The 14,468-nt window shown below is 38.5% G+C and overlaps 1 protein-coding gene across 1 annotated transcript in view; it reads left to right on the top strand.

Annotated features, from left to right (window-relative positions):
* The window catches only part of ARIH1 (ariadne RBR E3 ubiquitin protein ligase 1), a 118,384-nt gene that overhangs the window by 63,141 nt on the left and 40,775 nt on the right, over nucleotides 1–14,468 (top strand). Inside the window, exon 5 of the mRNA XM_014530397.1 lies at nucleotides 5,576–5,720. Coding sequence (XP_014385883.1) covers nucleotides 5,576–5,720 — 145 coding nt within the window. The remainder of the gene's footprint in view (nucleotides 1–5,575; nucleotides 5,721–14,468) is intronic.

Genomic DNA, 14,468 nt, shown 5'->3' with positions numbered 1-14,468 from the left:
TTACAGGGCATGTGAGTTATATCTCAACAAAGCTGTTGCCCAAAAGGAAGACGGGCAGGCAGCTAAGATCCCCATGGTGGCCGCCAGGAGGGCAGGAGATGCCAGGCTCTGCAGCACACTCCTGGGGTCCCCACTTCACCTGGGCGAGGTGGCAGGTGGTTTAAGGTGGTTCTCAACCTTCCTAATGCTGCGACCCTTTAATACAGTTCCTCATGTTGTGGTGACCCCCAACCATAAAATTATTTTCATTGCTACTTCATAACTGTAATTTTGCTACTGTTATGAATCGTAATGTAAATATTTGATGTGCAGGATGTATTTTCATTGTTACAAATTGAACATAATTAAAGCATAGTGATTAATCACAAAAACAATATGTCATATATGTGTTTTCCTATGGTCTTAGGCCAGTGATGGCGAACATTTTGATCTTGGCGTGTCAGCATTTTGAAAAACCCTAACTTAACTCTGGTGCCGTCTCTCATATAGAAATTTTTTGATATTTGCAACCATAGTAAAACAAATTGTTATCTTACAGTTCTGTAAGGCAGAAGTCTAACATATATCTTATTCAACTAAAATCAAGATGTTGGCCAGGCTGTACTCCTTTTTGGAGGCTGTATGGGATAATCCATTTCCTTGTCTTTTGCATTTTCTAAGGTCAGCCTGTATTCTTGGCTTATGGTCCCCTTCCTCCACTTTCAAAGCTAACAAAGTTATTATTTTTCTAATCAATTCAGCTGGGAGAAATTGTGGATTTTAAAGGACTAATGTGAAAATATTGGGCCCACCAGATGATGCAGAATAATTTCCCCATCTCAGGCCCATACTCTTAATCATTTTTTTCATGGTCTCTTTGCCATGTAAGGTAATATATTCTTTCATAGATTACAGGGATTAGGGTGTGGGATTATGTGGGGGCTATTAAGGTGGGAGAAAAAGAGTCACCACATTGGATAAACTCTATTTCTCCCACCTTATTTTCTTCATATTTTAGTAATTGTGACCTAAAAAAAATAATTGTTACCTAAAAATTGATATGAGAAATTATACTATTTGGTTCATAGATTTTTAAAAATGCTAAAAGAATAAGTAGTGTAATGTGACAGTTATCATTAGTTTATAATCCTATATAATAAAAGCCTAATATGCAAATGGACCAAACAGCAGAATGACTGGTTGCTATGATGCTCACTGACCACCAGGGGGCAGATGCTCAACACAGGAGCTGCCCCTTGGTGGTCAGCGTGCTCCCACAGGGAGTGCTGCTCAGCCAGAAGCCAGGCTCATGGCTGGCGAAAGTAGAGGCGGTGGTGAGAGCCTCTCCCGCCTCCGCGGCAGCACTAAGGATGTCCAACTGATGGCTTAAGCCAACCCCCAAGGGCTCCAGGACTGCGAGAGGGCACAGGCTGGGCTGAGGACCCCCCCTTCCCCAGAGTGCAAGAATTTCGTGCACTGGACCTCTAGTTTAACATAAGGACAATCAATGTATTATTACAGTTGACAAATTAAGAAATAGGTTTAAGTATTGGTTTTGTTATATTTAGTATATTCAGTATCTTCCATGTAACCATAGTAGAATTATTGCTGGACAGATCATGTTTTAAATGCAAAAAACATTCAAACCTATAAAGAAATTTTGTGAGTTTATTTGAGTCAAACTTTGGACAATTGCTGGGAAGCAATATCTCAAGGGATAGAGCTGAATGACGGGTGCCAGATGCCAGGCTCATGGCTGGCAAGCGCAGCTGCAGCGGTGCGAGCCTCTCCTGTCTCTGCGGCGGTGCTATTGAGCGACAGCGGCAGTAGGCATAGCGGGGCCAGAATGAGTGGGAGCCAGGCTGAGGGACCCCACCGGTGCACGAATCTGTGCACTGGGCCTCTAGTAATTAAAATAAAAGCAAAACAAAAACAAATTTTTAAATTTTACATTTCTTGTAAAATGGAACTTAATCTAATAAAGGAAAAAATTTCTAGGCCTACTATGCTCAACAATATGAGTGGATTCTTAAACTCCCCAATCTGTTCATCTGGACAGTATTTGAAAATTCTTTGGCACCTTCTAGAATGGATCAAAAAGCTATAAACTTCAGTATATACTGTCTTTTAAGAAATATACTTAAAGCAAAGGAATTGAGATTTATTACTGTCATTTATCTCTTGTTATTTAAAAAAAGAAATTGAATGCTTATAATAAGATTCTTCCAGATACTAAGGCTATAACAGTCATAAAATAGTCATCATGAGGTTTAGATTCTAGCAGAGAAAACAAAATAAATAGTAATTACAGAGTTAGTAATGTGTTGTTGGCAGGAGTGCAACGTACCAAGAGGATGTAACATTAGGGAATCTTAACAAATTGGGGATAGGGGGTAGAAGGAACTGGCAAAAGAAGACTTATTTGAGGAAGTAAGGTTTACGATCTTTTAAAGCTTGATATGAAATCCAGAAATCACAACAGGTTGCAAGATAATTTGTCTATATAACAATTAAAAGTGGCAATTAAACAAGGTTGAAAGGCAAGTTAGAAACTGGGAAATGAAAGCAATCCGTGAGACAAAGGGTTACTCAAGTCTAGATATATTTCACCCTATCATATGGGCCAAGATTTTAATCTGGGATTGTTTATATGTGGAACAGCTGAATGTCCCTCAGTATAAGGTTGTTTAAATAAATTATAGTACATACCTACTATGAAATATTGTGCAACAACGGGTAAAAAACAATGTAGACTTATGTCCATTGACAAAGATACCTGTTAATATTGTTAGTGATCTAGAGACAGAGAATCTATCAGACCGTCAAACCTCAGAGGGAAGGCAGGGGAGGTTGGGGGAGAGATCAACCAAAGGACTTGTATGCATGCATATAAGCATAACCAATGGACATAGACACTAGTGGGGTGAAGGCACGAGCCGGGGGTGGGTATGGGGGAGGATTGGGGAAATAAGGACACATGTAATCTATTCTAATAATAGAAGAATATGCGAATTGTTCAGGACGCCATCACAGTAACAGTAACGACTGAACAGCAGGCTGCGTGGGGTGACCTGGCCAACAGGGGGTTAGTGAGGGAAGACCAAACAACTGAACAGCAGGCTGCATGGGGCGATCAGGCCGGCAGGGGGGGTTAGTGAGGGACGACTAAATGACTAAACAGCAGGCTGTGTGGGGTGACCAGGCCGGCGGGGGGGTGCAGTTGGGGACGACCAGGCCAGCATGGGGGGAGGCAGTTAGGGGCAACCAGGCTGGCAAGGGGGGCAGTTGGGGGTGACCAGGCCCGTGGGGGGGGGCAGTTTGGGGCGACCAGGCCGGCAAGGGGGGCATTTGGGGGTGACCAGGATGGCAGGGGAGGCATTTGGGGGCCGTCAGGCAGGCAGGCTGGTGAGCAGTTAGGAGCCAGCGGTCCCAGATTGTGAGAGGGATGTCTGACTGCCATTTTAGGCTCGATCCTGGAGATCAGGCCTAAACCGGCAGTCAGACATCCCCCAAGGGGTCCCAGATTGGAGAGGGCGCAGGCTGTGCTGAGGCTCCCCCCCTCCTGCGCACAAATTATGTGCACCGGGCCTCTAGTACCTTAATAAAGAATGAATAGATAGATAAATGATAGAGGAATTGACATTGACACACCACAACCCACACACAAAAAATTTTGTTCATTGAAAAAAACAGGTTATAAATCAGGAATACAGTATTTTTATGAAATTATAGGCACATGTCTATTTTGTTGTGTATGCATACAATGCTCTCTAGAGTGTTCAAAAAAGTATTAGGAGTCACCAATTTTGTATGGTCAAGTTTTGAATGACAGAAGTTTGTATTGTCTTGTGAGCATGAATGTTTTTTATAAAAGGTTATTTAATTGGTTTACGTATTTCTTTTTAGTGTTAGCTTCATATGCTTTCTATTTAGCATCTTAGGCTTTCTCTTTAGAGTTAAAATTCATAGGAAAGCATTTGATATTGTGCTCCATATATTTTGATTAGCTAAATCATCAGGGACAATTTTAACATTATATGGGCTCCCCTTTTATAATGTGTTGACGTTTTGATTGATAACTTGATCATTTCATTGAAACATACTGTAGTCAAAGGACTTTTTTATAAAAAGACTAGAGGCCCAGTGCACGAAATTCGTGCATGAGGGGTTGGGAGTGCTGTCAGCCCAGCCTCTTCATTCTGGGACCCCTCGGTCCCTCACTAACCCCCCTGCTGGCCTGGTCATAGGCAGCCATCTTGTGAGGGCATATTTTCATATTACCTCTTTATTATATAGGATAGCATATTTATGCCTCAGTGGTTGAGCATCAACCTATAAACTAGGAGGTCACAATTCAATTCCAGGAGGTTGCAGGCTCAATCCCTATTGGGGGGTGTGCAGAAGGCAGCAGATCAATGATTCTCTCTCATCATTGATGTTTCTCTCTTCTTTTCCCTTCCTCTCTGAAATCAATAAAAAAAATATTTTAAAAAATTTATTAGTCTTAGGAGAGTTCTCATTTCAGTGATTTTTCTGGAGATATAGTAAGTGCTTTGACACAAACCCTGAACAAGATCTTCATTAAAAATATTAGAAATCTTTTTTGAGTATTATTTTTTATTTAACCTAAGTACTTTCTGTTTGTAACGAACATTGTAGTTATTGAAATCTAGTCTTTACAAGTTAAAAACTAATTAACCAGATTCTGCATTAATATTTTTGCTGATTATATTTATTCACAGATTGAAAAGTTGTGTTTTACCTATTGCTTTCCCTTTAGAATATTAAGATATTTAAGGAGAACAGGGACCATGTCTCAGCTGGATTAATGGGGAATATTATGCTATGTATTTCCCACTATCTTCTGTCAAGCCATTTGTAGTTAGTTTAGTTGAAACTCTGGAGGTAGTATTTAGCATGTCATGCTGCTTGACATATTAAATAGTGAACTACATATGTATATATAGATATGTATTTTATGAAAAGCTAATATATAGACTATTTAATATAAAAATATTTTAAGGTATAACTTTTTTTGGTTTTTTTCTCCCCCTTTTTTTAGTAAATTAAAAGTATTTCAAGGAATATTCAGAAAGCAAGTTTGTTTTGTAAATGAGTCATGTAATTTCATTTTTTAAATAATTTGGAGGTGGAGGTGCACTTGGAGGTTTACTTACTAATAATATATTTAAACTGGTATAACAAATTTTAATAAAAAGAATTTATTTGTAAATAATACGGCCTAGCCTTTTAAAATAGCATTACTATGCATAAGGTATCACTAGAGATAGTACAACTTTCCTCCCTAAGTTTTAATTATAGTACTATTAAAATACTAATAGTTTAACTTCTCAGGATAAAAGCAAGATAAAAATATCAAAATAGCAACAAAAACTCAACCTGCTTTCATACTTGTATACTTCCATTTGCTACAATTTGAGCTATATAACTCATTTCCTCTGAACAAAAAAAGTTATAATCTTGGTTTATTTTAATTCAGTTCATTGCTTATCCCTATAGAAATCAGGTTTTTGGAGAGCTCGCTCTAACAGTGTGCTATTGCTGGGCTCTCATCCTTTCTGTTTAAATAATGCAGGTACTTTGATGGAAACCTGGAGAAGCTCTTTGCTGAGTGTCATGTAATTAATCCAAGTAAAAAGTCTCGAACACGCCAGATGAATACAAGGTCATCAGCACAGGATATGCCTTGTCAGATCTGCTACTTGAACTACCCTAACTCGGTGAGTATCTGGTAGTTTAAGGCTAGCACTGACTCTATTTCAGAGGGTAAATCATCTTTCATTACTTAAACAAAGGAGGAAGATCTGGGAGTCTGGGATTGTATAAAGCAGTAACCTATAAAAATATAAAGGATAAAGAAAGGAAGAGAAAGAAGAAGACCCTGTTCTATAGTCCTCTTCTCCCCTATTTGTTTTTTTAAGCAGCAATTTACCCAAGTTTTCATTACACATCTAAATCTTTTCTGAGCTTATTTTACCACCACAGGAGAATTATGTAATAGGTAGGCAGTGAGTAGAATTATTTTTCATGCAAATTAAAAAGAGATTTAAAGTTAAAAATTTTAAACTATATATACAAAACACTTATAAAATGTCTCTAATACTGTTTCACTAGGGAGCTTTCAGGATTCTTCATAACAAAAGATTTTCATGCCCTAGTCAGTTTGGGTCAGTGTGGGCCTGTCACTGAAGGGTCCCAGGTTCGATTCCGGTCAAGGGCACGTATCGTTGCAGGTACCTAGGTTGCAGGGAAAAAAAGATTTTCACTTATATAGATCTATTCTAATGGAATTTCTTAAAAACAGCAAGTGAAGCAGTTGAAGCAGATAGTAGTACTAATTAGTTGATGTTCCTTTTAACTAAAAATACCCCTCTTAAAATCTGTTGAATTTAGATGATTAACTAGTGTGTCTAGTAAAGAAGTTTTAGGCTTAAATAAACATCATCTTTCTATGAAGGCCTTACTTTATTAATAACCATAGGAAAATTATATTTGTGGTATAGATGTATTCAGTGACTTGGAATTTACCTCTTAAGATGTTCAAAGATATCTGAGAAGCTGTTATTTATATAAATTATCAAGATGTGTAGGCTTTCTTTTTGTAGAAATAATTGCTTTATGTGCCAGAGAATTTCAATTTTGTTGATAACAATAAAGCATTGATAACAAAACCAAAAAAAATGTTTGAAGATATCTGAGAAATAATTTAATTCTACAGTAATTAAAACTATCTTGTTTATATTCTCTGCTTTAATTTAAGCAGCTCTTTCTAATAATTACTATAGAGTTTTATCTGTGTATCTTTAAAGAGGTCTATTTGAAGGGAACAAATTGTTTCGCATGTACAGGTACTTAAAAAAGAGGTTTTAAAAGAAAGTTAATTGAGCCTAGCTCTCATGGTTCAGTGGTTGAGCATTGACCTATGAACCAGGAGGTCGTGGTTCAATTACCTGATCAGGGCACATGCTTGGGTTGTGAGCTCGATCCCCAGTAGGGAGCATGCAGGAGACAGCTAATCAATGATTCTCTCTCATCATGATGTTTCTGTGTCTCTCTCCCTCTTCCTTCCTCTCTGAAATCAATAAATTTTTTTTGGAAAGAAAGTTAATTGAGAACTCAGAAAAATAGTAAAATCATGTGTTAAAATGTCTAGTTGATAAAGGGATTGAGTTTTCAAATTCTCAAGTTTTGGTCATAGTTCTAACATTAGGCATTTAACTTTGGATAGTAAATTATTTAATCTCATTGAATTTCAGGTTTCTCTCTTTTTTTTTTTTAAATATATTTTATTGATTTTTTACAGAGAGGAAGGGAGAGGGATAGAGAGTTAGAAACATCGATGAGAGAGAAACATCGATCAGCTGCTTCCTGCACACCTCCTACTGGGGATGTGCCCACAACCAAGGTACATGCCCTTGACTGGAATCGAACCTGGGACCTTTCAGTCCGCAGGCCGATGCTCTATCCACTGAGCCAAACAGGTCAGGGCTCAGGTTTCTCTTTCAAATGGGTTGAATATGATATTCTTTCACATCTTTTAGCCTGAGAATTGTATGTATTCCCTCTCCTTAAATCATGACCTACCTTGAATATAAAAAAAAAAAAACCCACAAAAAACAATTAGCACTACTATTAAAAATACATTAAAGTCATGTTTTGATCATTTTGGTATCTTTCTTTAACATCTCTTTGCCAGTTGACATTATATAGTGACTAGAGGCCCAGTGCATGAAATTCTTGCACTCGGGAGGATCCCTCAGCCCGGCCTGCGCCCTCTCAGAGTCCTGGAGCCATCATTCATACATCCTTAGCACTGCTGTGGAGGTGGGAGTGGCTCCCGCCACCACCTCTGTGATCACCAGCTGTTGAGCCCTGCTCAGGGCTTCTGGCTGAGCAGCACTCCCTCTGTGGGAGCACACTTACCACCAGGGGGCAGCTCCTGCATTGAGCATCTGCCCCCTGGTGTTCAGTGCCCATCATAGCGACTGATCATTCCATCTTTTGGTCGATTTGCATATTGGCCTTTTATCATATAGGATTACAGTTTTAAAATGTCTGTGAGGTAATACTTAGACCCAACTAATTTGTCCTAGGTCAGTGGTTGGCAAACTGTGGCCCCTTGAGTGTGGCTCTTCCACAAAATACCACGTGCGGGCACGCACGTACAGTGCGATTGAAATTTCGTGGCCACACTCAAGGGGCCAAAGAGCTGCATGTGGCTTGCGAGCCGCAGTTTGCCGACCACTGTCCTAGGATATACAAGGGTTCCTTATCTTGGCATTTCCCCTTCTGCTCTGTTATAACCACCTCCTCCTTAGTTTAAATCTTAAATGTAATTTTAATACTGGAGCAATCTGCTTACAAATATCCTGTGTAACTTTCTCAGTGCCTTTGGTATATTGTCTAACAGTCTCAGCCAATTATAACTGGAGGATCATGACTGGAGATTTGCAGTGTAAATTTTGCTTACACTTGTAACTGATGATGGAGAACCCCCTATTGATTTATTTATTCATTCAGCACAGCAGGCACTATTTCTAAGTGTTTGAAACACAGTGGAGAATAAAGATATAATGCCTGCCTCAGATAATATACAGGTTAGCTGCGCAGATAAATAAAATGCCGTATTAGAAAGAATGGTAAGTGATTTGATAGGGCATGATACTGTGGGAACATGTTGGAGAGACCCCTAACCTCATTTTGGATCATGGAAGACTTCACACAGAGATTGACATTTGAACTAAACTCTGAAGGTGTGGTAGTTAGGATGGCAGGTAGCTCTGAGCCACATATGCTGTTCATAGTTAGGAAAATGTAGCATGCAATACAGAAGCCAGAGAAGAGAATAGAGAATACACTTCCAAGAATAGTAAACAGTCCTAAAAGCTTCAGTGAAAATAATAGCAAGGTGAATTTGGAATTAACATGAAGTTTATTGCTGATCTTGGGAAGTTATTTTTAGTAGTGTAATAGTGTGGTAAGATGTAAAACCATACTGCATTGGCTGAGGTGTCATTGACTTGAAGGTGGGGAAGGAAGTGGAGGCAGTAACAATAAACGAAACTCTTTTAAAGAAAGTTTGGCTATATAAGTGGTAGGACAAGAAAGCAATAGAGCAACATGGGTTGGAAAGTAAGTTGAGTTACAGAAACTCCCTAGCATTATGAAAAATATAATCATGATGAAACTAGGACTTCTTTTCTCATAGTTTTTATTTAAATATATTTTTATTGATTTCAGAGAGAAAGGGTGAGGGGGAGATAGAAACATCAATGATGAGAGAGAATCACTGATCAGCTGCCTCCTGCACACCCCACACCAGGGATCAAGCCCACAAACCAGGCATGTGCCCTGACCAGGAATTGAACAGCGATCTCCGGGTTCATAGGTCGATGCTCAACCACTGAGCCATGATGGCTGGGCTTCTCATAGCTTTTACACTACTATTAAAAGATAATTTTAATCTCTTCCATTTTGAAACAAAATTTTCCCTGAGATGATTCTTTGAAGCTTTTTTAATTGGCTAGGTGATTTCTTTACTTGCATTACTCCCATGTTTCCATTCCCACTACTCGTTTCAAACACTGATACTTGCCTTTTGTTGTTAATGTAAATCTTCAATACCTTTATCCTTCTAGAATAGTGGTTCTCAACCTTCCTAATGCCGAAACCCTTTAATACAGTTCCTCATGTTGTGGTGACCCCCAACCATAAAATTATTTTCGTTGCTACTTCATAACTGTAATTTTGCTACTGTTATGAATCATAATGTAAATATCTGATATGCAGGATGTATTTTCATTGTTACAAATTGAACATAATTGAAGCATGGTGATTAATCACAAAAACAATATGTAATTATATATGTGTTTTCCGATGGTCTTAGGCGACCCCTGTGAAAGGGTCGTTTGACCCCCAAAGGGGTCGCGACCCACAGGTTGAGAACCGCTGTTCTAGAAAGTAACTTCAGTTTTATAAAGTGCCACATGAAAACGGTTTTCTTTTTCTTTTCTTTTTTTTTTCTTACTAAATGCTTCTTATGGTTTGGTTAACTATTCTTGGTGGTCAAAACAATTACCTGAGGCTTTGGGATATTTTTTAAGATAACCCCCCCAACCCATCCCCAGTGGGAACTTTATTATGTTGTTTTAAATCAAATCAATAAGATCTAGCTGTACGAACCCTCACTTTACAAGAAAATATAGATAGCTTGGGCTCAATATCATTTTTATGAAGTAAAGAATTTGTATTTTCTAAGAATAAGATTTGTTAAACAGATAAAGACAAAGTTGAAGACTGTGAGAGGGGTAGTCTACCCTTCTTACTACACCCAAGCACCTCTGAATCTTTTTTCTCCTGAGTACACTGAAAACGTGATCTAAGTCCAACTCTATTTTCCTTTTAAGGCATTCCATTTTACAGACAAAGGAACTGATATTCTGATTATTTGCTCAGTCTTAATAAACTAAATGTTTCAGTTTTAGATATTATATGGGCAACTTCTGATGAAGGAAAGATAATTCTTAATGTTCTTAGTACTGTTCGACATTAGTTGCTGTGTATGTAAAATGATGAAGGTAAATGAAACCTTTAAAGAGTGTGTATTGTTCCTTCAGTTCTTTTTCTTCAGGACCATTAAGATTTCTTAAAAGTTTTTTATTTATTGATTTGATAGAGAGAAACATATATTTGTTCCATTTATTTATGCATTTTTTGTTTATTATATGTGCCCTGGCTGTGATGGATCCCACAACCTTGGCATATCAGGATGATGCTCTAACCAACTGAGCTACCCAGCCAGGGTCTTTCCAGGACCATTAATTGTTGTTGTAGGCAATATTTCATGTATTTTTAGTGTGTTCTTGGTCCCGTTTATTTGTGATATAAACAGGGATAAGTTTGATGAATAGGAAGTCTGATCCTCTAAGTCAGGGGAAGGCCCAGAGAACCAAGTAGGTAAGTATAAGTTAGAAAGGGAACAAGTATGTCAAGGAGCGGGGTGGGGGCAGGAAAATGAGACAGGTAGATACCCAGCTCTTAAGCATAATGAGTATGTCTGTACACCACAGGTTAATTTTTGCTTTATCTTTAGACATGCATGTGTGATTTATTTTTCTAATTTATCTTATTTAGTCTTATCTATTTAATCAAAAAAATTATTGAAAAGAATTCTTGAAATAATAAAAAGCTTCCTTTTTATCTTTTGATCTTATATGGGCCATGGTATGAAGTCCCAAAGGTAGAGATGTTGCTTGTAGTCATTACTTTGTAAACATTATGACCTTTAATCTCTCTGTCTTAAGGATTCTTATTTGAAAATAAATAATAAAGCACATCAGAATGTGTATGTTTTTAAATTATGAATAAAACATTTTAGAATTGTTGATATATTACTATACTATATTTTGTCCTTTACAGAATGCTCCTTCTCATTATATTACAGTGGTTCTCAGCCTTCTGGCCCTTTAAATACAGTTCCTCATGTTGTGACCCAACCATAAAATTACTTTCGTTGCTACTTCATAACTGTAATGTTGCTACTGTTATGAATCGTAATGTAAATATCTGATATGCAGGATGGTCTTAGGCGACCCCTGTGAAAGGGTCGTTCGACCGCCAAAGGGGTCGCGACCCACAGGTTGAGAACTGCTGCATTATAACCTTGAAAATCAAATACAGTGGGGCCTTGACTTACGAGTTTAATTCGTTCTGTGACGGAGCTCGTAACTCAAATTTACGAGACACATGATGCTGGGCTGATGTTGTGGCGTTCACTGTGACGTTTGCTGCGCCAACTAGCGGTGGGGTATCTGAAGCTGGCTCATAACCCGAATTTTAGCTCGCAGCTCAAAACAAAAAATCGGCCGAGAGACGGCTCGTATCTCGAAAAACTCGTTAGTCTGGACACTCGTAAGTCAAGGCCCCACTGTACTCTTCTTTAGTGATCTGGTAACAAGTTAGTGCCAGATCTCCTTCACTGGTGGGGAGTAATGAAAATAGAGTCTTTTGTTTCCCAGATATTTTTTTCATGGATGAGAATATTCATTACAAAATATTTACCTTAACTTGTTTTTTGTTTTTTCCCATTGAGACATTTTATTTGCATGTATGGAAAAGAATCCCAGAATTTTCTCTCCTGTGAGTTTTCCTCTTGCTTCTTCATGGTCCATGATGTCTGCTGAGGTTCTCAATACAATGAAACCAAACTTAGATGGCAGTTTGTTCTGCTATTTTTCTAGATCTTTGAGTTATACCAGCCAGGACATTCATGTGCACCACTATGGTGGCACAAAAAAAATGGCAGAAAAAAACTACTTTCATTTGTTTTGTGAATGACTTAGAATTGTCGTCAATCTGAATACCACCGTATTTTAAACTTGATAAATATTTTGCATTTTCCATTTCATTCCGTCTGTAAACCCAGTCCCAGGACTCTAATACATTTTCTTCCATTGTTGCTTCTAGGCATTTTTTGTTGTAATGTGCTATAATACCTAATTTTGTATTCTGACTATTTGCATCTAATATAAGCAACATCAGAAATTTCATAGGCATATTTCAAATAACTAATTAGAAAATGTAATGGAATAAAAAATACCATTTGTAAGAGCCACAAAAATAATATAAGAGCTAGGAATAAACTTGGTAAGAAATGTGAAAGATCTGTATGAAGAAAACTTGAAATACTAAGGGAAATATAAGAATGACTTGAGTATTTAGAAAGGTGAAATATTGGAAAAGAAGAACAGATTGATGGGGATGGAGGAAAATTTAGCCCTACTAAGTATGTAGGAGAATAGACATTGCAGTGGAACAGGGCAGATTCAAATATTCATTAAGAGAATTTAGCATATTATACTAGTAGAGGAGGTATTTCAGATCAGGTGGGATTATTCAATAAATGGTGTTGAAACAATTCAGTAGCCATATGGGGTAGAAACTTAGATTTCTACCTAACTCCTTATATCAAAGTTAATTAATTTAGAAGCCATAATTTTTTTTAAGTACGTTTTGCTACAAAATAAAGATCTGCCTGGCAACAAAATGTGAGCTGGAGGAAAATACTTATTTTCTAAATAAGTTAAAATCCCTACTAAATCATTAAGAAAAACATCATAGAAAAAAATGGGCAAAATAGGTAAACAGGATGCACAGAAAAAAGCCTTAAATCTCTCTTCACATGTTTAAACTTCACTTAGAATTAAAGAAATTAAAATCAGAATTAATGAACTTGGTTTATTTTCACCTGTTCCAGTGGCAGAGATTAAGGAATTAAATAGTATACTATGTTGACATGGGTATGAGAAACCAACTTGACTTGAACATTGTCAATTGCTGAATGAAGTTTGATAATAATCTATCAAATTGTATACCTGCTATTTTATTTGTACAAATTTGTCCTAAGATACAGTTACATGGTCACAAAGATGTACATACAGGCAGTGCAGTAGCATAGTAGGCAAAACATTAAATCTATTAAATAATGTTTTAAAACTGAGAAGCAGAATAGAGTATGGTACTCTTATTGTGTGTACCTGTGTACATTAGAACATCTCTGGAAGAATTTGTAAGATCTTGGAAATAGCTATTACTTTTGGGTAGGGAAGGAGAGGACAAGGATGAAGATGAGTGACACTTATTTTCCTACATAAACTCATACTCTTAAATAATTGTTTTTAACCATGAGCCTATATTACTTACTCATTCAAAAATAATTTAGTAGCAAATATTATAAAATATTCTCTTTTTATACCTGTGTGCGACAAAACATTGTTCGGCTGCCTCCTGCATGCCCCCTACCTAGGATGGAGCCCACAACCTGGGCATGTGCCCTGACAGGGAATTGAACCAGTGCATGGGATGACACCCAACCAACTGAGCCACAGCAGCCAGGACTATTATAAAATACTAGAGGCCCAATGCACAAAAATTTGTGCACTCGGGGGTCCCTCAGTCCGGCCTGTGCCCTCTCACAGTCTGGGACCCTCGGGGGATGTCCACCTGCTGGTTTAGGCCTGCTCCCTGGGGGATTGGACCTAAGCTGGCAGTCAGACATCCCTCTGGCAGCCCGGGAGCCCTCGGGGGATGTCCACTTGCCAGTGGGGTGCAGGCCTAAGCTGCAGTCGGACATCCTTAGCGCTGCTGAGGAGGCGGGAGAGCCTCCCACCACCAACGCTGTGCTGGCAGCCATCATCCTAGCTTGTGGCTGAGCAGAGCTCCCCCGGTGGGAGCTCACTGACCACCAGGGGGCAGCTCCTGCATTGAGCAACTGCCCCCTGGTGGTCATTGTGTGTCATAGTGACCAGTAATTCCCAGTCGTTCTGCTGTTAGGGTCAGTTTGCATATTACCCTTTTATTATATAGGATAGAGGCCTGGTGCATGGGTGGGGGCCGGCTGGTTTGCCCTGAAGGGTGTCCTGGATCAGGGTGGGGGTCCCACTGGGGTGCCTGGCCAGCCTGGGTGAGGG

This window comes from Myotis brandtii, unplaced genomic scaffold, assembly GCF_000412655.1.
Source record: "Myotis brandtii unplaced genomic scaffold, ASM41265v1 scaffold74, whole genome shotgun sequence".
Classification (NCBI taxonomy): Eukaryota; Metazoa; Chordata; class Mammalia; order Chiroptera; family Vespertilionidae; genus Myotis; species Myotis brandtii.
Note: the sequence above shows the minus strand (reverse complement) of the source record. Positions and strands in the feature narration are given on the sequence as shown.